Source organism: Cyprinodon tularosa, unplaced genomic scaffold (assembly GCF_016077235.1).
Source record: "Cyprinodon tularosa strain WSP-4 unplaced genomic scaffold, ASM1607723v1 ctg633, whole genome shotgun sequence".
NCBI classification, from domain to species: Eukaryota; Metazoa; Chordata; class Actinopteri; order Cyprinodontiformes; family Cyprinodontidae; genus Cyprinodon; species Cyprinodon tularosa.
In genome coordinates, this window is record NW_024039378.1 from 404,043 (window position 1) to 430,394 (window position 26,352).

The window sequence follows — 26,352 nt, forward strand, 5'->3', positions numbered from 1 at the left end:
AATATTATTTCTCTGTGCGGTGTGCTGTCATTGGGAATGCCCAGCAGCAGATGCCTCAGGCTCGGTCGCCTCTCAGGGGTTTTCAGGGGTTTGTGGTGGCTGGAAATAGATGTCAGTGTTTTTCTTGTATGTGACTAGAACTACAAACACCAGAATGATAACAGTGAATATATTTTGCTGGCAGGTTTAGACATTTTAAGTTAATTTAGGCGTTAATAAACTGTTCAAGTGGAGTGATCATAGCGATCTGCATCAGCAACGCTGTGTCTGTCCCGCTGCCAGCTCCCAGATCAGCTTCTCTGATTGGTTGACGTGGTGTGTGTCATGATGGGTTTCAATATTAGCCCACATGCAGAAACAACTCAGAGGCTGGGTAAAAGTTAAACAGTTTATTGCATGGTGTGGAACTCAGAGAGACAAACAGTGGTCCTCAGAGAGACAAAACATGGGTTTCTCAGCTTGGGGAATATCCAGCGGTCAGATGAACCGGAACCGGAAACTCTAGGGGGAGATCAGAGTGGTGAGTTCAAGGTCCAAGGGAAAGTAGGCCAATGCAGAAGAATAGCCAGAACAGGACTCACTATAATAGTTTGTGGTTGCTCCTTGGTTCAAACACTCTGGCGTAGAGGAGGTGACAGTCCGCTGCCTATATACTCCTCTGATGGTGATGACCAAATGACCAGGTGTGGGTGGTTGACACCAGGAAGAGGCTCTCCAGGCCAACAGAGAAACGAGGGCACTATCAAGTGGATGGATAGAGACACAAAAAGAGAACACCAAACAACCCACACAAACTGGAACCCTAACAGTGTGTCAAGTAGCAAAAGTTCAATTTTTCCAACTCCAGCAACTGCTGCTTGTAAAATTTTTAAACATTTGAGCGAAGTTTCCAGGGGAAAAACAGGGCGTACAAATAGTTATTAAAAGAATAAACAAATATTCATAACCTTCCTGGCAACAGAAGAACCAACTACATCAAGGCGGGATTCTACTAGCCTGGGTGCCAGTCCGAACTTAGTCCCGCCCACAAGGTTTGAGTTCGGGGAAGTTCGGTCTGGCTCTGCTCCATAGTAGCGCGAGTATTAAAGCCCACTGTCAGGCGATCCAATCAAATTGTCAGGGCGGGCTTTATAAGATGATGGACAGATGATCAAGAGTAACGTTATCAACCACGGGACCAAAGCGCGCTTGGGTGACAACAACAATGGCTGCCGCTGGAGAGTTTGGGTGAGTAGATTCTGCTATTAGGTCTGTTCTAGAAGATATCGACAGCAAATTAATTTTAAAAGAGGAACAGAGAAACGCGATCAAGTCTCATCTTCTTATTCTAGGCGTGAAACTGCACGCTTTGATTTTTGTGGACAACAACTATGCCTCGCTTAACATACGTCACGCACTCCGTTGCTCTTATTGGTTGTAGGTCTATCCAATTGAGTGCAGAGGCATTTTTTTCCTGGTTCGTTCGAAACACGCCCCATAATCACAGCTCTATGGAGCAGAATCAGACTCATATTCTGACTAGAATTGAGTCGGACTACGTCAGGCTAGGATTCTACAACATTGGACATTAAATTATTCGGCTGCACATCACAATAGAAACAAGTGGAATACTTTATATATTCTTTTATCCAGGATACACTAATGCTGCTGCAAAGCTAGACCACAAAAATTAAGATAATTAAGAGCAGGAGCTCATGAAAAGGATTTTATTTACAGAAAATCCCAAAGTTCAGGTTAGAGTGAGTTATGGTTATATCTGCCAGATGTAAACATCTAAAGTGTGAATTAAGTTATCTGAACACATTATTGTTTCAAATAACCTGTGATGCTGAAAGCACCTTCATCAACATAAAGGCAAAGAGACCTGACTCTGTCCAAGGCGTGGCTAGGCAAGGCAAATTTATTTGTATAGCAATTCAGTACAAAGACAGTGTAAAGTGCTTTACATGATTAAAATAAAGGAAAATAAAACAGAATCAAAGCAAGTAGGGAAAAAAATGAAAAATGCAGAAACAAAAAAGATTAAAAACAGTTGGACTAAAAAAAATAAAAAAGTTGAACTAATGATGTTTCAGTTGAACTGTTTAACTAGAAGAGTCGAAGACAATCCTAAACAAATGTGTTTTTAGCCTTGATTTAAAGGAACTCAGGCTTTCCACATTTTTACAGTTTTCTGGAAGTTTGTTCCAGATAAGTGGAGCATAGGAACTAAATGCTGCTTCTCTATGTTTAGTTCTGGTTCTAGGTCTGCAGAGCAGGCTGGAGCCAGAAGACCTGAGTGGTCTGGAGGGTTGATACACTGATAGCAAGTCTGTGATGTATTTAGGTGCTAAGCCATTCAGAGATTTATAGACTAACAGAAGTATTTTAAAGTCTATTCTCTGAGATACAGGGAGCCAGTGTAAGGACTTTAGAACTGGGGTGATGTGCTCTACTTTCTACTTAGTGAGGACATGGGCAGCAGCGTTCTGGATCAGCTGCAGCTGTCTGATCCACTTCTTAGGCAGGCCTGTGAAAACACTGTTGCAGTAATCAATTCGACTAAAAATATCCAGGACTCCATAACCTTACAGCTTTTCTGAAATAAGTCGGAGACCTCTTGATAGATTATACTGTGATGATCACACAGAGAGAAATGCAGCCACAACACAGGAGGAAAAAATAAAATCTATCTTGATACTCCTTTAACAGGAAACTCCCACGTGGAGCTCTGTGGGGGTGGGAGAAAGGTTGTTGAATGGAACATTACTAATCTGCAGAATATGGAGTTCAACCCACAGCAGGAAGCTCTAAGTGTAGTATCAATGCTTTGATGTTGACCTCCCTGACCTCCCTCCCTATAAATACCTTCAGCTGTAATTACTGTTGCTAAACTTAGGTTATAGTTTGCTAAAGGTTACAAGTTGTTTCCATATTTAGAAGGCCTTTGATCATCATGTCATAAAAATGTTATCAGTAAGCAGTATGATCTAAGGAATTCTACAAAGTTATTTAAAGATCAGATTAATTTAAGCTGGCAAATGAAATGGGAGTAAATAATTCTTAATCAGAGCTTGTAATCAGAGCCTGAAAGATTTAGATTAAAGTGTGACAAGTCAAAGAACAGCAGAGAGTTTGGCCTTAAAGCCCAGAAGTTATAGCAAATCACTACGTACAACGAAGTTCAACATAGTAAACATACCCTATGAAACTCAGAGAGAAAATAGAAAATACTTCTGTTAGTCTATAAATCTGCATCTCCAGGATTAAGAACATAGAAGCAGCATTCAGTTGCCCCAGTTATCTGAAGCAAACTCCCAGAAGACTGAAAAGATGCTGAAACCCTGATGTCATTTTGGAAACATGATTGTTTTAATTTTTGCTTTTAATTGTTCATTTCAAACTGCTATCTAAAACATCAACGGTTTCAATCTCTAGCCTTAATTTTCCTAAACCTGATGGCAAAGCTTACCGCTGGGAATCCTAACAATGGAACGTAGCAGTTCACAGTGATAGAATGACCCCAGATAAACCCAGGCTGAGTCGGCTGAGCAGGTAGAAAAAAATATATATTTGAAGTTAATCTACTGTAAAGCTTTCTTTATGTGTTTAGCTTTTATGTTATTTATATAGAACTTTTGTAATTCTCTAGAAATAAAACCGCTTTGATGGAAAAGAACCCAAAGACCAATGATTTTATGACTTAGAGTATTTTATTATAACAGATCCTTTGTTCTAGATCATCACAGCTCATTGGTTCTTTCATTAAATATATCATTTAAGTTCTTATAATGATGTATTTGGATATTTTATTGCCTTATTTAATTTAGTTAAATGTTAATTGTCTCGTGTTTGTGAACTCTTTATCAAACAGATATCTCTTTAAAACAACGTCTAGGATTTTATGGAGATTACATGTAGAATCATACATAATTTAAACTCGTGGATTAGCTGTCACGGAAACACCTGATTCAGCAGTGATGGCATGTCACGTGAAACCACTTCCACATTTTTTTTAAACTAAATAAACCAGTTTTAAAAGTATTTATGTAGAACAAAGTTAGCTGGAACGAAAACCACAGATACATGTGAGAATTAAAAATAGCCTCAATGTTGAAACTCTTCTTCAGGTTGGTGACATCAGCAGTTTGGACTCTGCAGCAAATGTGTTCCCAGAGGCTAATATTTGACTCAGCAATAAATGTTGAACAATCTGAAGCTTTAACCTCTGTCTTAAAGTGACGTTACTCTCCTGTGTCCTCATCTTGTCCTCTGTCCCAGTCATCTTTCATGCCTTTCTCTATTGCTGCATCATTTATTCGATCACCTGCTTCACTCCTACCAGTAAATAAGAAAAAAGGGTGAAGTCAAAGAACGAACATATTGAAGCTCCATATAAGACAAAAACACAACCTGATTATAAACTCTGGATTTCCACATCAGGATTTTATTAATTTTGTGGAAGAAACTAAAGAAAACAGGAAATCCACTTTTCTCTTTCTGGCAACCTTTTTTTTCCTGTTACCCTTCTTTGTTTTCAGCCAAAGTAACTGAAATGTTGAAGAAAACCTTTAAATGGTTTAATTCACTACATGAAAGCAAATTGTTATGGTTCAAACTGATTTCTCTAAGGAGAAATAAAAAAAAACCTGTCCTGTTTAGTTAAAAATGCCTTTAAAAATGCTTTGTCTTTATATAATGATGTCATTCAGTGATTGTATAAACAGCTCAGCAGATGATGAAGCATCCGGTGAAGTCATTCACCTTGCACTTCTAGATCTACAGGTGATCATCATCTGTACACAGAAACCCAAACCTCTATGCTGTCGGTTATTAGAGCTGATCTACAGAATCTACTAAAGAATGGAGACCAAAACTGACCCTATTTCATTTATTTATTGTTAAACAAGGACTTTTTGTTTCTTACCTGCCCGTGTAGCTTCAAAATAAATTTGATCTAGAGCTGAAAAACTGACTTTGATAAAAAGATTTTTAATATTTTTTCAGCTAACCACATGTCGAAGGTAGTTTTACTATAAAAATTAACAAGCCCTGCTTTATTTCCCCTTTTTTAACTATGTATCTAACTATACATAAAGTATCGGACTTCTTAAAGGAAAAGGAATTTATTACAGTTAATTTATCAAAATCAGTTAGCTATGAAATTTCTAATAAATAGATTAATGAAATTTACAGAAAAAGCTCAGGTTAAAAATGTATTAAGATAAAAACTAAAATATAGCCTTGTTGAAAAAAATGAAGCTAATGCAGTAAGTTTAAAAGATACCTTACCTTCATTTTAAACTGATTTCAATCTTATTTTTTCAGCAACACAAAGAGCGGCAGCACATGGAAGAGCTAAGACACGCTTGTGGCTCTGGAGCCTCAGGCTGCAGATCCTGGATCAGTAGAAGCTCAGAACTGCTGTACTGTTATATCACATCTCTGCTGTTACTCATTACATGCTAAAACAAAAAATCTGATTATCATAAATCCTCTTCTGTGTGGTGAAAATAATAATGATTGGAGAACTAGAATTTGCTCTGAATATTTTGATCAAAGCTTTTCGTGCTGTGAACTGAATGTATTGTTTCATTGCTGTTATCCAAGTACGGTGTGAATAACAACAACAAAGCAATTAAATAATCAATGCTGCTTTGAAGATTTAGGAGGGAAGATAACATCAGGGGCTTTTCCAATCTAATTAAAACATTAAAACAAAGTTTCACCAAAACTCCTTCAGTTTTCACTTTCATCAGAGATTGGAGGCTGAAACTGGGGATTCCAAGGCAGATACAATTCTATAAAAGTTAATAAAACATGTGATGAACAGACACAGATCCAACAAAATGCAATCTATTATCATGATTTTGCTGTTTGGAGATGTTTTAGTGCCTTGAAGCCTTAGGGAAGTCATGTCCTGGATGGCAGATTTTCAAATAAAGAAATATTGCAATCTTTACTTTGCCTTCTTTTTTACAGGGCTGTCAACTCTCACTGTCCTTTTCTCAATTTTTCACGCAAAAAAATGACGGACATTAAAACTCAACTCCATTCCACTTATTTTTATATAAAAATACAATGCTGATAAAAATCCAGACCGCTTTTTCAACATAACCTCAGTGCGAATATACAGGGACATGCCAGCTTTATATCCAGTCCACCTATTAACTGTGCAGCAGCTGAGCTGAGGGACCTGAGCCAGATATTGAAAAAAGACTGGGATTTCCTAGCATTTATTACGAGGTATGCCATTTTAATTTTATCTTATCTTATCTGGACTAAGATCATTCACCTTATAAATTCATTTCAAGCAAAGTATTTGAGTAAATATGAATTAAATATACAGCAGCTCGATTAAATAATCAATTTGTGAGTGTAGGATCCGATCAAATGCAAGAGCTGTTTTTTTTTTTTAAATCAAGCTTTATTCCTTGTTTCCTCTAATTTAGCCTCCTGATTTAGTCCATGTTTTGCTCGCAAGTAAAATAATCATTGATCAGTCTAGTTGAATAATCTCCTGTTGGATTTAAGGAAAATTAAACCAACAATAACTAAACTAAATTCTTAAAGCTTTCAGACATGCCACAGAAGATCCACAACAGAAAGAACCATTGCTTTTTATTTTTCAAAAGATCAGCCGCCCAAGAAAAGACCAACCACATTCAGAGAGGATGTGCAGAACAACTCAGTTATCGAGTTGGATTGATAGAGGAGGTAATTTCCTTCACATCTACCAAAATGAAACATATAGAGAAGTCTTGTGTCATATTGAGTTTTATAGAATCTACAGCCTCTAAGAAGGTCTGGATTGTTAATTGTAAAAATGTAATAAGATAATGATTTCATTTTTGGTTTTAATTTGAAAAACAAAAGAACGAATGATACACGGATTAAACACAGTTTAGTTTGCACTGCATTCGATTGCACTGGTTCCTGTATTAGTGCCAGTAATCCAATCATAACTCATTTGTTTCGCATTTTATATTTTACTTTATCATGGAATTATTAATAAACACAGTTGTGAAATTCTTTACAGTAGATGCAGGTAGGGCCCATACTTTTAGTTAAATTCTCTAAAATTCACAAGAATATAGAAAATAATGTATGTTGTATGAAAATGTTCCACATAACTACAGATCATTTATTTTTATTCAGTAACATTTACTGCGCTTTAAAAAATTCCACATTTTGCTGCTTTACAGTTAAACTCTCTTAAAAAACCTACAACCTTTAGCTGCACCTCAGAGCCTTTCAATCTAACCCTGACAAGGGTTCACTGTCCGAACTATTAAAAGATCTCACTCCAAGGTTTGGTGAAAAGTTGGAAGCCCTGTTTTTATTATTATTAATTTTTTAACTATATCACTTTATTTAAATGATTGATTAGAGCATCCAGGCGCTCTATCAACAAATGTAGCTACATTGTAGCCACAGCTGCTCTGGGGCTCACTGCCAGAAGCCAGGCTGCCGTACACAGACCCCCCCCGGACCCTCTGACCACCATCAGTAAGAGATGCAGGTAAAATGTTCTGCCCAAGGACAGATGACATAAAAAGCTGCAGCTGGGTTTTGAACCAACAACCCTTCGGTTACAATGCAAACTCTTTCATCCGATTCCAGATGTTTATAAATCTCTGTTTGTGAGTAAACCATTTAAAAGAAATTAAGTATTCTTTAGATCTATTAAGTGATAACCACGCCTCTGTTTTCAACACATCTCTTCCTGTATTAACAATGTCAACAAAAGCATGTGGCTCTGTTGGTGTGATTTATCATCTGTCTGGCAGAACGACTCGACCCTAAAATAGCTTCAACTCTCCTTCAGTTTAGTGGGATTAAAAGTGTTTAAAATCATCAATGTGGGTCAAAGTTCAACAGCAGATTGTTGTGCAGGAGAACTATCCAGCTGTTACACTGTAGACAAACGTTATATCAATGCAAGAAGCAACATTTCTCTCCTGTGGACCTGGTGACCTCATATATGTGATAAAAGTAAATAACAAACCAATATGGTTCCATAACAACCTATTTACCTCCTCTACAGACGGCGTCTGGTTTCTGTCACACTTTCAAGTTTTTTAGATCATCAAATAGTTCTTTTATTTAAAAAACATCATAACCCAAGGGTTTGTTTGTTTGTGTTTTTTTACAAATTTCCCTTTATCCAAATCAGATGAACATGAGTAAGACAGTGATGACAAAAACTCAAAAGTTCCTTTATAAAAAAAAAAACTCCCCCCCAAAAAAAGGGGGAAAAAAAAGGGGAAACAACATAGTCCATTTTTTTGGTATTATTCTACATATTTTGGTATATTTCATGGATTTAGTCATAATATTTTGCCATGGTGGGCAAAAAAACAAACAATTAAGTATAAAACCATGTCTATGATTTTTTGATGATACATTCTCTGCTGCTCTCTCCATCACATCTTTAGATAAAACTAAAACCAAACAGTTAATTTAGAATATTTGTTCCATGGATTGTAATTTTAATAAAGATATATTTCTCATAATAGTATTTGCTTTAATGCAGGGACTAAAGATGTGAATAAAACTTGTAAAGAGAAGCACAGTTTAAAATGTGATTTTCTGTTTGACTTCAACTTATGAAGCATTAAGTGCTGACTGTTATCTTTGATAAACAGTTAAGAGTTTTATTAAATGTTTTTGATGAGCCAAATATAGACTATTGATCCTTTAAAACCTTTAAAATAGCTCTATTAAAGGAATATGAGTTGATGGTGACAGTAAATTGGATTTGAACTGAATCTGAGGAAAAGAAAAAAAAAATACTCCAAAAGATAATTTTAATGGCTTTAAGCAACTTTAATAATCCAAATGGAAAAAAAAGCAGAAAAGTTATGGTCTTATTTGTAAATCACGTATTTCTCTTTCTACAATATTTTAATCAGTTCTCTGTTACTTTGGAGTTTGTTTCCAGCATTTTTTTTATTTTTGGGATCTTATTCTGATCAGCAGTCCCATTGCTGCTCCTGCTAAAACCTGCTCTCTGTCAGCAGAGAATCGTCTAGCTGTCCCATTATAACCCTGGGTTTCCTCTACTATCTGATTTTAATGGTGTTTTAATAGAATAATCAATTATATTTTAGTCTTTAAATACACTGTAGCATAAACCCCTGACCAGGAAGCAGAAAGTGGAACTTCAGACTGTTATAATCCTAATGCTAAAATAAACAGAGCTAAGCTCTGCTGAAGGATTGAAATAATCAAACTTTAAATTAATAAAACATCTCCTAAAACTGTCTTCTTCAGCACAGAAGTTAACAAAAGTTAACACCAAAGTTAACATCAAACTAAATTTCTTAGAACTTACCTTTAAGCATAAAAAGCAGCAGTTTCAGGTGTCGCTGTAATCACAGCTAGAAGCACTTCCCTTCTGTTAACAACAGGAAATCACCTGTGTGACGTCACACTTTCTGATTGGCTGGAAACTACATTCTTTCCCTGACCTGTAACCAATGAATGTTATCTCAGGTTTCCGTGATTGTTTCCATGATAGATCTGTTGTTGTTTATTTGTTTATTTTTCCAAACTTACACATAAGATAAATATGTATTTTTGTTGTTTGGAAAAATAAGAAATTAAATAACATATGTTCATATTTTTATAAGTTGTGTTGGTAGGAATAGCAAATGGATTACAGAGTACAATAAAAGAATAACATCACATTGTGCAGTGTCATCCTTATGTTATGGTTACATGTGCAGTAGGAGGTGGACCTGCCGTGTGATTTACGTGTTGTCCTCCATAAGGTCAGCCATCATGGGGGGGTTTACTTCCCCTAAATTATTTTTATTACAGAATAAGACACTGAGAGGAGTGTGCAGCAACTTTCTGAAGACTTCAGAACCAGACATTGTGGACCTATGGTGAGTGTGATCAGAACCTGATCAGGCTGTTTATTTATTTATGTTTTTATTCTGATGGCCCACTAAACAGTGCAGTTTACAGTTATTAATTTACAGTTGTTTGTGTTTTGGACTGTAATATTTCTATCCATTGAAAATCTCTTTATACATAGGCTATATGTATATCAAAATGATTTTATGTGTTTTAGAAAGAAAGATTAAATAACTGTATCAGGGATTATTCTGATTTAGAACAAGTTTTGTACTGTAAATAATTGATTTAGCAAGGTGTCCAGTGGCGGTTCTAGACCAAATGTACCAGGGAGGCCAGGAGGGGGCCAGCGTGTTTTCATTGGGGTGCAGAAAAGCATGAAATTAAAAAACAGGGCAAGAGATTCAAATATATTATTAATATAGCTGAATGAAGTGAAATTTCTATTCAATTGGGTTTAATTGAAATTCTGTGTCTTATTAGGTCAATAATAATCTAGTTATTTTGCATATTTTTGACTTAATTTAAGTGAAAATTACCGTTTTATATAAAATCTGAATTGGAACGCCAGAAAAACTGATAAATTCAGCTGTAAAAATTTGAGTATTTATTTTTGTTTGTTTATAAAAAAAAAAAAAAATGGTGGATGAAAACTGTGATCATATCTCAATACCCCTGAAGCTGTCACCTTTTTATTTTTAAATAATTAGTAAAACAGAATTTGTAAAGCAAAAAAAAAAGAGATAGATTCAAAGGACCTATCAGTAACCATGTCTGTTCCAGCGCATATCATCATTAGAATTTCTTTAAATGTTATGTCTTCAGTACAGGGGCCATAACAGGACATGATCTACTGGGGCATTGGCCCCCCGTTTGCCCCTGTCTAGAACGCCCATGAAGGTGTCATTATTTAGGAGTCACAGGGGCGTGCACACATAGACACTAGGTGGTGCTAAAGCACTAGGAAGTTTGCCCTCTATCAAAGAAAATGCCCTTTAGAAACTCGTTTTTTTTAATTATTATTATTATTAATATTATTAAGATTTTACTGAGGTCGGTTTTGAAATGATCTTTTGAAAACCTGAGCCATTAAAAACGACTGAAACAATGCCCCGAAATGACCGACCTACTTGCGCAAAAAACGACCAGCCTCTCTCTCTTCCTTTGTCACGTGAACTCGCTCGGTCGCCCGCAGGGCATGCCAGATGCGCAGCATCATAGCAGTTTTCAGATAGCAGGAACGGTCGCTGACAGGCTGCTTCTCCCGTGCCCCATTAGCCAGTTTATATACAGATCAAGCAAAATCATTTTGTTGTACATTAAAATGTCTCATTCAGCAGCACCAAACACGCATTTTGCCGACTGGTCACCAGATAAACTAGTTGTCTCCTTGTAAGATGCTATTTTACTTTTTATATTTTGTATCCATATTTTTTATCTTAAGTGTATACATTAGTCTATTTTATTGCATGACGTATACCCACAGTTTTTAGATATTTTTATAATTTTATTTACCTATTCCATATTATATGTTTCATGTTGCACGATTGTATCATAAAAAATTCCTAGTTTGTGAACTCCTTCACTAACGATGGCAATAAACCTGATTCTGATTCTGAAAGTTTTACACTGTAGCCCAAGTCAATGACAGATAACGTGAGGACGACCACATAGGCTACAAATAATTTTGGTAGAGTTTGCAATTGCAAATACGGAAGAGGATTAGGGCCACTGAAAAAAAAAAATAAGTTAACTGATTTTTAAATTTTATTTCAGTTTAGTATGGGAAAAAAGTCAGAATGCTGACTTTAATCTCATAATTCTAACTTTTTTCTCATAATTCTGACTTTTTGCTGAGAATTCTGACTTTTTGCTCAGTATTCTGACTTTAATCTCAGAATTCTGACAATAAAAAAGTCAGAATTCTGACTTTTTTCCCATGTTAAACTGAAATAAAATTTAAAAATCAGTTAACTTTTTTTTTTTTTCAGCGGCCCTAATCCTCTTCTGTACAAATCTATGTGTTAAGACAAACGTTTTCTGTTGTATAGGTTTTGTTAGGCAACATAAATTAATACATTTTGGTCTCTTTATTGTCTTACTTGTATATTGATTTAGTAATTGCAGCACAATGCCAAGAAAGGAGGGTTAATCATATTGAAAAATCTTAAAAGCTGTTCACATTTTATTTTTAAGTGGTTTGTGCAGCAGGTATTAAAATAGCTATTATTTTGTAGGCTACCATAAGTCATATCCAGGTAACAAGACTTCCAGTCATGTTGCCCTAATAGCCCATTATTTAAACTAATGTGGCATATTTGTTAAAGCTGTTATTATTATTATTATTATTATTAATATTATTATTATTATTATTATTATTATTATTATTATTATTATTATTATTATTATTATTATTATTATTATTATTATTATTATTATTATCATTATTATTATTATGATGGTTATTATTAATATATTGTAGCCAGTCACAGCAGGGAAGCTCTATACCATCAACATATAACAGGACAGGAGATGAGGAAGAGTTCAGGGAAGACACAGAGACAGAAAAAGACCAGGATGAGGGAAAACAGCAGGATGAGGGAGAACAGATGGGTGAGGGAAAACAGCAGGATGAGGGAGAACAGATGGGTGAGGGAAAACAGCAGGATGAGGGAGAACAGATGGATGAGGGAGAGCAGGGAGATGAGCCAGATGAAAGAAGTACGCTTTAGTCTGTTCTGTTGGTGGTGTGACTTTTTTCCATTGACAACTCACGTTTAGAGAATGTTACAAATAAAAGTCAAATTTCATTCAACATGCGTTTATTTTTTTTTATAATTAAGTGTTCCACGTGCGCTAAAAAGTGCCCTCCCCCCCTCCTGAGCACCTGCCCCCCAAAATGTCTGTGCACGCCTCTGATGAGTCAGACAGAATCCTGGGTTTTTTTCTTTATTTTCCTATTTGTTCCACTGTATGATCGATACTCTTCATATCACTGTGGCTATGACTCATACAGGCGGGGCTATATATATATCCTTCTTTTACTGACAGGCTCCACTCCTTCTTACAGCAGTTCAGTGACGCTACACGTACAGTCAACAGAGAGGAACGACGCCCTACGTCGTATTATAGGAACTTACTCCACGTGCTGAGATGGGAGAGCTGCAGGTTTCCTGTGACCGTTCAGCATTTTCTATTTTTACCTTCTTCCTGTTTTTTATCTGGACGCCTGTTAAAGGTAAGGATATGGTTCTACTAAATGTGACTGATGGGAAACTGTTTCAGAAAAACTCTTAGTTTTAAAAGAATAACATTAACAGTTGTGATAATAATGTTAAAAGACTTTGATTTCAGTAGTCTTTTAGAATACAATGCTAATTGTTTACTCCATTTCAGGAGTTTTAAGGGGTGAATTGTCTGAATAACTGCTATGGTTGGGACAGTCCCCAACAATAATAGGCAAATTTATTTTAATTTTCCCTGGTCATTTACTCGGAACATGTGCAGCTGCCAATTTTATTCAGCGCTTTTCTCTCTCCCGCTGCTCCTAAGCCCCGCCTACCGGTGTGACTTCATTGGATCGGTCACTTTGAGGTGTAATGTGATTGGCTATTCACTGCGTCTTCAGCTAGATGATTGGAGGAGAGGAAAACACTCAGTGGAATATAAGCAGCAACTACTTCCTGTTTTATCATGAATTAAAAGTTGGCTCTGTTCGAAATCCTGGGCTGCATCCTCCAAGGACGCGGTCTACCTAGACTGGATCCTTCGAAGTCCTTGAAAATAAGGAGGCCGGAAGTGTTTTGGCTGTAATTTCGAACAGGTCTACCCTTCGGCGGGTTTTACACCCGTATGCTCTGTTGCTAAGCAACCGTGAAAGTTGACACACAAAGCAGGAAAAGAATGAAAACCGAAGTTTTCAAAACTGTTTGTGTATTTATTTATTTTTTTTTTATTGTGAAGTGAACAAAGACTACACTCACAAGAATCCAGAATGGAATAAAGGTTCCAACCACCGGGAGCAGGAACTAATAAAATCAAATGTAATGATAGAAACCTTAGTCAGTTAAATAACCTGCTGCTGTCATTCTGCGCATCTCTGATGTTGCTGCTATTTTCAAATATCCATTACTGTAAAAATGTCCATAGCTGCATATTGGTTATTTATTCTCCAGTTTTATATTGTTAAAACACTTTACAGAATTGTATTGTTTTTTTTTAACTCTTCCCTATTATGTTATTCTTATACATTTTTCTAAGGTCCTCATTTGTGTGACCATTTCAATAATCTTTCTGCTGCTGTAAATTTCCCCATTGTGGGACAGTAAAGGGATTTTCTATTCTATTCTATAAAAGGGGTGGAAAGATTTGTACTTCTTGAAAAAAATTTTTACTTCTTTACTACTACAAAAACAAACAAAATAATTCAGTTCAGGCCTTCAGAGGACCATAACTCAGAGTTACAGTTAAAAATTAACTGATTTGTCATTTTCTTATTAAACAGGACATTTTCAGACTGCAGAGGTTCTAGATATCGAGACCAAATCAAATAAATCCTTCTGAGACTTGAAATAATTTGTGTGGCATCATTATATTAGCAGATACAGCAGATGTTCTTTAATAGAACAAAGAGACAGAAAAAGGGACAACTCCAGATTTAAAGTGATGAAAATTATTTACTTTGGTATACAATATAATAAATCTTCAAAATATTTTAGAAGAACAGAAATGCCAAAGTTCAACGTTATATTTTGCTGCTTCTGAAGGAGGATAAAAATCACTGAAACAATTATCCAGTTATGCCAATTTGGATATCTGACAATCATAAATGTCAGCCTTATATTAGTATTTTTTCATATCTTTGCTAATACAGCTGTAGATGGACACATAGGAGTGTAAATGATGTCTTTCTAATTGTAGTTGTGAAAACTAGTGAAGCATGATGTATCACTGCTGACATTTATGCTGCTAAAGTTTTTCAGCACTTTATAAATTAGGCAGTAAAAGGCACCTGTCCATCAATCTATTGCATCTCTTATTACTGTTGCAGTTTCAACAATAGATAAATAGATGAGATTCACATTTATGTTTGGGCTAATTTTTAGCAAAATATGAAAACCTAACAAAACCTTTGGGTCCAGATACAGTAACAACAGGAGGGTCAGAGTCCTGCATTATAAAGTGTCCCTGATACCTTTCATCAAAAAGCTGCTCCTTTGAATCATTCAGTTAGTCAGCATGTGAATCATAATGACTCAGCCTTTTCAGATGGTATTAATCAGCAATAAGCAGAGAAAGACCTGAGTCACATGACAATAAACAGAAATATCAGCTGTAAAATAGCTGAGTCATGGTGAATGTATGGATCTGATCTGAAAACAGACTTTGGTGAATTAATGAATAAAACCAGATCAGCATCCAGCTGGGACATTACTGTGGAACATTAATCTGTAAACAGCAACATGAGATTTTTCTGATTTTAATGTTTTATAAAAAACTAAAAGCCTTTTTGTAAATACAATAATTGTCATTTTGAGCATTTATTTATAGACCATGATAGGGGATCAGAGGTGAGGTTTATCATCCATGGTCTCCATCGATCTATTACCTCAGTTGACCCTGCTGAGGACAGTTGGTGGAACATAATTGATCTGACTACTGAGATAAATTATGATGATTGATATAAATAATTATATTTATATATTTAACAAAGGTTTTCTTTTAGATCAAAGTGATAAAAAGTCATTTGGATCAGTTGCTGAGGCAGGTTGAAGCAAGTAGAGCCTGAGGAGGTTTTATTCTCGCTAATTAGCTTGTCATCAGTTAACAGTTCAACGGGTTTATCATGTTGAAGATGTTGGTTCCTGTTCCTGAAACACATCTAAGGGTTACTGTTTACTGCTCATCTTTCTCTACTTTTGGATCAGGAAGCGCTCAGGGATTTTTTTTTCTTTGTCTGTTTTGTTTAAACTGGAAAAGCCTTTTGATGAATATCTGTGCCGATCTGCTTATTTTCGAGGAATTCAAATGGAAATCACGACACTATGGAAACTGTAACAGCTTCCTGGAAAAAAATACCTTCCTTGCTGGAAATACTTCCTGGAAGGTTCTCAAATTGTGATTGGATTTTTTTTCTAAATTCATCTGACTGACCGAATACAGAAGTTGATGGGTTGAGGAAATGTTCCTGTTGTTACATGATTCATATTTACAAAAACTTCACAAACTTTCCGGTGTTTCCAGGTAACTATCAGCTGATTGCTTCATCTGAACCAATCATAGCGGCTCCTGGAGATGATGTCATCCTTCCATGTCAGGTGAATCCTGACTGGAACGCCATGGAGAAGACAGTGGAGTGGTCCAGACCGGACCTGAAGGCCTCAGGCCCACAGAAGCGTGTGGAGTACGTGTACGTGCACCGGTTCAGGAAGATGGACAGAGACATGATGATGGAGACGTACATCCAGAGGACGTCTCTGTCGGAAGGACTGAGACATGGAGACGTGTCTCTGAGGATCCACAACGTGAGCTTGGAGGATAACGGGAGGTTCAGATGTTTCATCCCAAACCTGAGCATAGAAGCAGAGGTTCTGCTGGTTGTTGGTGAGGAAACTGCTCCAAACTGCAGGTTCTGGTTGGTTTATTTGGTTCTGGAGAATCTAATGGATCCTGTTGATGTTTCAGACCCGGACTTTGTTCAAACGACGACAGCAGAGACATTTACTCAGAGAATCACTCCAGCCTTTCAGAATGAGACCGTCGGTACCGGTGAGTCTGCAGGTTGATCCAAAGACCTTTCAGCATCTAATAACCAAATTCTGCTTTATTATTGACTTCTTTTATTCTTCAATTTCAGGTGGTCGATCCAGGATGATGCTTTTCTTTCCCATTATTAGTATAATTATATTCTCTATAGTTTCGCTGAGTTCAGTTTTTGTCTGCAAATTGAAAAAGTACAAGAAGTAAGTAAGAAAGAGTATAACCCATCAACTCTTCTTCCTCCATTACTAAATTAGTTAATAATAAAAAAAATCTTGTTTCTTTGCTTTTTAAAGGTTTCAGAAGAGTCCCCTAATTCAGGCATAAACTCAAAAGATATTCTGCCTTGATCAAGGGCAGACCTTCCCTTGATCAATATAGATGGACGCTCCATGAAGTCTTCTCTCCTGCAGCTTCCTCAGGATTCAGATTCTACCCGGCAGCAGAATCCTGCAGATGGACACAGTCCTTGTGATCAGTCAGAGTCCTATCGGTGAAACCAGGTGAATCTGACTCAGCAGCTGGAGGGGTCAAAGGATGATGTCATCAGCTGATAGAGTGCAGTGTTGAATTTTACCTCCTTAGATGAGAGACTCCTTGTTTGACTCTGGACTTTTAATTGTCTCCTGAAGGTTCTAAAAGTTTTGCTGTCAGACTCTGAAGGAATCATCAGATGTTTTGGATTTATGTCCAGGAAAGAGAAAAATATGATGTTTTAGACCTGAAAAGAAACTCATCTTTTTTGTTTGTTCAAACTTTAAAATTGAGTTATATCGGGGGTTTTCTTCTATTGTACTATCATTATGTTTTTATACACAACTGATCTGTTACGTTTAGATGTTTATGCATTTAGCAGAGGCTTTTATCTAAAGCCACTTACAAAGTAAACACAATCTTACAGTTAACACTATGACAGTAAGTTCTCTAGAGGAAAATCCCTCGTCAGAATCACTGGTGACAGCAAAGAGAGGGGAGTGCAGAAGGAGTAGTAGAGGGGTACAGAGCTATGGCTAAGAGTTAGAATTGGGGATGCTCTTTGAAGAAGTGGGTTTTAGGAGTTTCCTGAAGATAAACAGGGATGCTGATGTTCTTGTAGTGCTTGGTAGGTCATTCCACCATCACATGAAAACAGTCTGGATTGTCTTAAGCGTGGTGTAGACCCTGCTAGACGAAAGTCCATTGATGACTGAAGTGACAGAGTTGCAACATAAGCCTTTGCTAGAGGGTTGACGAAGACAGCAGTAACCAGTGAAGCTGCCAGTGAGTGGTGACGTGAGACTTTTTGGGCTGATTGAACACCAGACGCGCCGCCTTGTTTAATTATACAGGCTGGGAGACCAGTCAGGATTGGGTTACAATAGGCAAGGCAGGAGATAACCATAGAATGCACCAGGAGCTGGGTGGGATGTTGGGTTAGGTTATGGCCAGATCTTTCTTATGTTCAGTGGGGCGAAGGGTCAAGATCGAGAGACGGAGGTAACAGGATCTTGGAATGTCAGCTGGTCATCAATTATGAGATGAGTCAGAGACAGGGATCCACACTGGATAGGAGTATTTTGGTGTGTGACTGGATTGGCTTGGAAAACAAGCATTTAAGTTTTTGAGAGAATTCAGTTGGAGGTGATGGGCTTTCATCTGTTTTGATATGTCAGAGAGACACCCTGAGATGCGTGCTGAGACCGTGTGGTCATCAGCTGGAAATGACAGATAGAGCTGGGTGTTGTCAGCATAACAGTGGTATGGGAAACCCCGTGACTAAATGATCTGGTTTCCGTCATCTTTCACTTTTAATGCATTTCATGTCATTTTTGAGCCTGTTCAGGATTCTCACAGGCATATTTTCCCATAATGCTGAAAGTCAGGACACTACTCTCATTATTTATTAGCATATTGACCATTTAACTGACACCCTGAAGACCTGCAGGCAGGTGAAGACATGCATTGTCTCACAAGCAGAAATAGAGCTTGCTTTGAATGCCGGGCTGAAGCGACCAGGTTAGGGAGGGTTTCCAAACAGTCGGTCTGTAAAGCTGAACCGTCAATGTTTTTAATTCTACACTTTAAATGCTGTTGTACTGCCTTATTGCGGCTGGAGGTGGATCAGAGCAACATCTCTTTGTTTCCATCTGATATTTTGCAAAGTACGGGAGATATGAACACCACCTCTAACATGGAGGAAAGATAGAGAAAAAAAAAGAAGTGGACTAGACTGGGAAAGAGGCCAAAAACATTGATAATGTGGGTGTTGATAGAAGAAAAAGAAAAGACTTTATAGGAAAGTGAACATTTAAAAAAAAAAAGAAAAACAGATCTGTAGATCAGAATGTGATGAGAAGCCTATGTAAATAGGCTGGTTAGTTTAAATACATTAATTTATGAATGTAGGTGACAGGTCACTTGCTAATGAACTGTTTTATAAGGAGATGCTGCTGAAAACTGAAGTTTTTCTATTTGAAAACTTAAAGCATTTTAACCGACACTGAATGATTTAAAGTATTTGAACAGACGGATCAGAACATGTCTGATAAAGGAACTGATTTTTTAAATTAAAAAAGTAAAGATGTTTCTCTAAATCAAATGCTGGTTCATTAAAGATTCATGGATTCTTTGTAAATAATCTTGTCCATGTTTTCTATAAAGTATGAATAACAAGAAAACTTAAAAAAAGCCTTTTTTGTTTTTCAATTTTTATTTACTATTGACTATTTATTAAAATAAAGCAAACTTTAAAATGTTTAAATTATCTTTTGTCTAGTGCTGCTCAATCAGCTCCTTGTTTCTATTACTGTAGTTTATTTTAAAGTGTAAATCACCCAAATATCAACTTTTTTACAGATAAACTTGAAATTGCTAAGGGAGCGTTTTTAAGCCAACCTATTGGGGTTCTATTATAGTCATACTGTTATTATTGCACTACATTTTTATACTGATTCATATGATATGTGCCTATGTCATGATAATCCCATGTTCAGGTAACAAACTTTCCTAATCTGTCTAGACCAGGCATGTCCAACCATGGATCAGTCTCCTTCAGGCTTTAGGTTTATCACATCTGATGCAGATGTATTGCCCAAAGGAACAGCTTTGTGCTCCACTGACCGTCTCATTTCTAGAGCTGGTGTATTCAAAAAACAGGACCTGAAAACTGCATACATAGGCTTTCACACAAAGTTTTTGATTTATTACGAACAATGTTGGAGAGAAAATGTGCCGCCTATTACTGCAATCGAACATCTGCATATATTTTGGAGAGAGAGGGACACAGATAGTGACTGAGGGCAACTGAAGCCAGATTACATCAGTTACTCTCAGGCATTTAATACCCATTTCTGTATAAAGAGGCACCATTTGGAAATGGAAGAATTAGAGGGGAACGCATTTTCAGGGATTATCAGCGTTTTCTTACCCAAGATAATGACCAGTTATCAGCTGATCAGACTCCATAGAGACCCACAGCATCCCTGCTTACAACAGGTCAGTGTGCAATAATTCATGGTTCTAAAGAAACACAAATGTATATAAACAAGCTGTGGAAATGTAAAATATCTCAATAAATTATAAATGTAAATAATTTACATGTATGATATATTCTTTCCACCTCTGGATTATGGTCCCATCAGTGCTCAGTGGAACATTCAGAAATTTAGAAATCCTTCTGTAACCAATGCCATCATTACACACCGAGCAAAAACTGGTTGAAAAAACTCAGGTTTATTCAATGAGGATTATAAAGTTATTGTTTGTGCATATGGAACATTGGAGAAATAAGATGCTTCACTCTGTTTACTGCAAACTGTCATGCAACAGTGGTAGAAAATTGCTGATGTTTGTGCAAGGCTAATCACAGTTATCAGGAGACCACTCCATTCTGTGATTCAATCAGAGGAGCATTTTGTCCTATGACCTGATCAATTGCCTTGTCAGAAGAACACTCTATTTTCTAACCCACTCCATGTGTTATGATCTGCTAATAAAAAGGCTTCTGCTGAGGAAACCCACCAGAGAGTAGATGTAGCTGAATGTAGCTCTCTCCTTCTGCAGAAGCCGTTAAAAAATCCCTCTTCTGTGTGGACTCAGTTTCTCTTTTATGAACCTACATTTTTTAATCTAAAAAAAAACATTGAAAAGGTAACACGTCCAAACGATGTCTGAATTTGGTTGAAAAGTGAGAGGTGAAAAGCCGTTATCTTCCAATAGTTGGAAAAAAGAGGACTGAACAATCACAGCCCAATTTTCAACAAATATCACTGCATTACAATCAGCACTATGGCGGACCGACCACATTTAGCCTAAAAAACGTCTAAATCACGTCTGGTGTTTTGGGGGTAAGGTTGCAAAGGTCCTAAGAAACCTCTTTAGTTTTATCCATCATGATGTTACTTGAGTGATACCAGAGCAACCTTTTTATAGGCCATCATTTGGTCCTTGCTTCAGGCCCAGTGTATATTAGCAAGCCATTGTCGACTGAAATCTACGGTAGAAGCCATTCAGTGTGGCCCTTCCCAGTCAAATGGCAGCTGAATGGCAGCCCACTTTCCTGCAACACCCAGCAGAATCCCCTCCAACTTCCAGCCACTGATTTGACCCCCTCCTTCCAGTGGGAGTGCATATTTTTTTTACTCTTACTCCATCCTCTCTCTGAATTACAGGGTCTGACCAGGAGATAACGCTCCTCTTTAAATGGTAATGTCCAAAAAACATGACAGAATATTTTATTACAAAGATTGATGTTTAGAAAGGAATTGTAGGGGACCAGCCAAGGTCTGATCAAAGAAAGTGGGGAAATTTTGAATCACTACCACTGTGAACAATCTAGGGTTTTTCTTTCTGACTGGGAAAAGTACCTGTGGTGTTTCATATTCCAGGTGAATTTACATCAGCCGAAACTAAAATGAAGGCAAACCTTTTGCCTGCAGGAAGGAACAGATGCCACCTGCTAACTAACAAAGCCTCTCATTTGTGTCTGATCTCCTTTTTCTTCTTGTTTTTAATGCTTTAAACTGGAAATGAGGCAGTGTCCCTGCTTTCAACCCAACATAAGACTCTGTTGAAACTTTGGTATCATGGATACAGGCATCACTTGATGGTAAAATTTCAAAAAACAAATTAATACATTGCCAGGGTTCTTCAAATGGGAAATTCCATCACGGGGAGATTCTTTTTAATCATTACAGAAATAAAAACAAATCATAATCAGCTTCATGTGGTCTGGTCTACCAGACTGACTTACGTCATGTCAAAGTCAGTTTGGCTGGCCAGCCTAGAATATCAGAGTATGTCTGATAACTGCAAGTAATATGGAAAATGAAGAAGTAAAGATCTGTCTGTGGGGGAATGACTTTATGTGTACATAATGAATTCTTGAAAATGTGTATTAATTATGTATTCCAGTAAGATGAAAAAAGAAAAGATACCACAGTAATAAATCATAGAAACAAATTATGTTTTGTACTTTATCTATTGTTTGTATATGCAATAACATTTATGCTGGTGAATATTTATTGCAGTAAAATAAACTTTGAAATGTTTAATTGATTTCCATATTCAAGTTATATTCTGTCTGCTTCTTCTCAGTCAGTTCCATGTGTCCGTTGTTTTATCCTAAACAGTTATTCACCTCAAAATGAATATTTTTTTTCAAATAAAATAAATAAATTAACCATAAAGGAGCTTTTTAATGTAATTAATTTAGCCCTATTATATTTAAACTGCGGGCATTGCAGTACATTTTATATTGGTTCAAATGGTATCTGCTTTCTCATTGTAATCCCGTGTTCAGGTAAAACACTTTGTCCTACTCTTTCTAGGCCACGCATGTCCAACTCCAACCAGGGGTCAGTCTCCTGAAGATTTTAGGTTTGATCCTGCTCCATCACATCTAATGCAGATGAATGGCCCTTAGGACCGACTATGTATTCCACTTGTTTGCTCATCCTTACAGTTGAACAAAGCATTTCAAAGGGCCTCTGGTTGCATCTGTTATTTGGCCAACAAGGCAAACCTTAAATGGATATCTAATTACTCTGTTCATCTGCAGTAACCATCTTTTTGTAGTTTAGAATAAACACTTCTCTTATGGACAGGTCTCCTAACCTGAGCTGTGGACATTTATAGCTTCTCTAATGAATGACTGTTCACCACTTTTGGTTGGTCGTACCAGACTTTATTTGGTGGTATCAGAGTAAAGGAGCTTGAAACACAAGCCACACTTTACCGCCTTTTGCTTTACAAACCCTTTTAAAACCCACATATTGCTTTCCTTTACAGCTACATACTACTCCGTGTTCATTAACATAGTTGATGTAGTGAGACTGTTTTTGCACGCCTCTATTGACCAACAGTCTTTTTTGCTTTATTTTTACCTTCGAAATCAAATCAATCGAGTTGTTTGATCTTACTGGAAAAGTACCTGTTGTGTTTTCCTGGGGAATTTTGATCCACCAGAGCTCAGATGATGCCAAACCTTTCGGCTGCAAAGATGAGATGGCAGTGTCAGGGGAATCCCCTGAAACTACCCACCTGAACAATAACAATGCCTCTCTGAAATATCTTAAGCTATGAAGTTATCTCATATTTCTCAAGAAATGTTTACAATTTCTCTAAAATGACACTGATTTAAGCCAGCCCTATAGATTAATCGATAATACTAAGCTGCATCATCACTTTTATGTTCACATCAGTATGTTATTTCCATTTATACCTTCTGAGGTGTGATCAAAATCTCTTGTTTTTTTTTTGTATTTTGGGGGGGGGGGGATTTTTTTGGAAAAACAAACAAGTTGATGAACAAGTAATAGTTTTACTTTCTCTGCTGTAGTTTTTCTTTCTTTCCAAAATGAACTGGGACTTTTAGCCCTGATACTTTCAGTCTCAATGTGAACCTATAACAAACAGGCATTTGTAATTAATAAAAATAAAGCTTATGTATTCTACCTACTTTTTCAGCTGTTTTGTATCTAAATGATTCTCGAGAAAAAATGCATCGTTTCATTTTATTGGCCCTGTCAATTGTGACGATCCCCTACTGTCCAGTAGGTGTCGCCATTTCACTGTTGGATTTTTGTTCTTTTCAGTAAGCAAGTACTGTATGGGGGCTGCTAATTGAAAGCACCTGATGGCTGTTACGGTAAATACTGACGTCCAGTCAGTCATTGGCCCTGCTTGCTTTGGCCTCCAGACCAGACCGGATCAGGCAGCATTAATCTACACTTCTCTCTGACTGGCAGAGCAGCTCTTCAATGGCATAATTGGGAGAAAATAAATTATTGTTTGAATCTGCTCGTCTGTCTCCCATTTTTGTTGGTTCCTATGAGTGGGACGTGACACAATCTACATGTTTAGATCTTAGATTACAGAAGCTGCCCCATCCTACTTATATCATTTCCCTATAGCCTCATGTCCATCTACCTTACAACGCCTTTAGCTCTGCCCCTTAGCTGTCATGGTTACCCTATCCAGTTTACAGATTAACAGATTTTTTTGTTAAATTGGCAGTAAATAAAATCCTGAAAGTCCACACTTAAAGACGCCTCTGACTGGATCTATCACCATCTTTACTATAAGTAACTGCGGCAAAATAGGTCATAATCAGTTGAAAAATGTTTGATAAAAAAGGGTCACAGATGGCCACTACTCAAGTTGTGAAAAAAAAGAAGGTGGATGGTGGATTTTTTTTTCTTTTTTTTGGAAGTACACACAGCCTAATTAATATAGTCTAAAGCAATATGCATGGTATGGTTGTTGCATGTCAGGTACACCCGTCACTGACCTCGACTGAGGCACCTTACATTAGAACTGCAGTCAGTCCCTGGACTGGCTTTGCTATCACTGCCCCTACATAGTTAGGGACTAACCTCTCACTGGGATCAGCTTCATAGTCATGGTAAGACACTTCTTTGATTTTACTTAGGAAAATCTTTGGGCAATAAATTTATTAAGATTTGGAATAAAACCTCACAAAACATTGCAAATGAATATCTGAATCTGTCATGATCCTGACCCTGGAGGCTGGCTTGATTGCTCCTTCCTTTCACCTGTTTAGCTCTGTCCGGTTTTTCATTATTGCTTATTTGATCCATCTGTTTCCAACTCCTATATATGCTGTGAGTTTTCCAGCTTCCAGTGCCAGATTATTTATCTGTTTCTGTGTGACTAACTCTAATGTTCTGATCTTTGTTCTGATTGTGACCTGTTTCTTCCCTGTGGATCCTGAGTTTTGCTTTGGTCTGTTCTGGACTGATTCCTGGATTCTGCTGGCTTATCAAACCTGGACTGTGCTCCTGCCCAATAGGGGTGAGTCTATCAGCATCTCAGGGTGGCAACCTCTATCCCAACTGAAGGAGGTAATGAAAAAAACAACCCCACTATCATAATCCACAAATTCAGGAGTCAAGGGATTATGTCGCTCCAAAAAAAAAAAAAAAAAAAAGCACACCCACCCTTGGGTTCCAAGGTTAGAGACTCTTCAAACCTAATGAATTGTAGAAGATATTTTCACTGGAGCAGTTGGACCACATGTCCACGGCTTGATGAGAATGGATAGAAACTCAAACTTGTGTTATACTGGCTTTTTACAATGTATTGAAACATTTGCAGTGATCATCTAACTGAACTGATACCTGTAAAAATTGCAGATGATATACTAATCTTAGATCCAGAATCTTTGTACTCTTTACCCAAATGCAGAATGTATTAAACACAACTTCGGTGAGAGAAAATAGATTAAACCTGAAAGATATAAGTTAAATATTGTTAAAAACAACTACTTTGATATTATTACTTTGATTTTTTTTGACTGGAACAGATTTAGCATTGTCCTCCACCGTGCCACACATTATACTGAGAAGTTAAAACACATTAAAGCTATTTCTCATTTACTGTTTCTCAGCTCTGAAACGTGCAGAGTTCTTATGACAGGTGTGGTTTTCAGTGCAGAGAAAAAGACAGTAGTACTGGTAAACCTGACCTGGACGGGATTTTTCTGACAAAGGTGTTGCACAAAAACATCATTGCAGCAGCAAATGTTGCTGAGTTTTATTTAACAACACAGAAAAAATAAAGAAAAGAAATATGCATAAATCAGAACAAAAACTTCTAAAGATGAAAGAGCTTTTACCACATCAAAACAATACTCATGGAAATATATTTCTTTTTATTTCCTCACACTTTTGCAATGACATCCTGTGTTTGGTAAAGTTATAGAAAGTGCTGAGTTAGAAGGAGATAACATCATTTGCTGTCAGAATGGCACTCACATCACTGTGTTTTGTGCTCGGTAAGTGATTTCCTCTCTTTTTTAACATTTTACTCTGGCAAGTTATCTAAACTTTCTAAACTTAGATATGTCTTATGATTTTTATCAATATAGAGTATACAATCTGTACGTTTAGAAGTTTATGTGACATTAGAATTTTCCAGGTATTGATCATGATCTCTAAAATAGAAAGATTGACCCACTTTATAAGTTTGGAAAGTAAAATAAGCGACATCTAAAGCAGGCTTATCAAATTTAAGTATACAAAAGCAAACTGAATTTGAAATTTGTTTTGTTCAAAGCAAGAATCTTGTAGTAAATATTATCCTAAAATTTACAGGTTAGAAAACTGTGGAAATATTCCATCAAGATGCATATTGTTCAGTGTTTGTATATGCCATCATTTGGTTAGTTGAGTCGTACTGTACATCATTATTTAAATTGGACCAAATTAGACAGGGTAAATCAGGTCTGACCAAAGTAACAAAACACTAGTG

General features: G+C 36.8%; 1 protein-coding gene and 1 long non-coding RNA gene across 3 annotated transcripts in view; one reads left to right on the top strand and one right to left on the bottom strand.

Annotated features, from left to right (window-relative positions):
• Positions 1–374: 374 nt before the first annotated feature.
• Positions 375–986, bottom strand: LOC119798701. Its single transcript, XR_005282753.1, has 2 exons — positions 582–986; positions 375–501 (listed from the first exon to the last, which is right to left on the bottom strand). It is a non-coding gene; the product is annotated as an uncharacterized LOC119798701 (long non-coding RNA).
• A 15,039-nt stretch (positions 987–16,025) lies between these two features.
• Positions 16,026–26,352, top strand: part of LOC119798687 (myelin-oligodendrocyte glycoprotein-like) — a 153,548-nt gene continuing 143,221 nt past the window's right edge. The window contains exons 1-4 of one of the 2 annotated variants that reach the window (XR_005282748.1): positions 16,026–16,446; positions 16,528–16,611; positions 16,700–16,805; positions 16,899–17,105. Coding sequence is in view for 1 of the 2 variants with exons in the window: in XM_038308256.1 (XP_038164184.1) it covers positions 16,041–16,446; positions 16,528–16,611; positions 16,700–16,805; positions 16,899–16,929 (627 nt within the window). In the remaining variant the exon portion in view is untranslated. Of the gene's footprint in view, positions 16,447–16,527; positions 16,612–16,699; positions 16,806–16,898; positions 18,135–26,352 lie in introns of those variants that run through there. The other variant, XM_038308256.1, reaches the window with a different exon arrangement.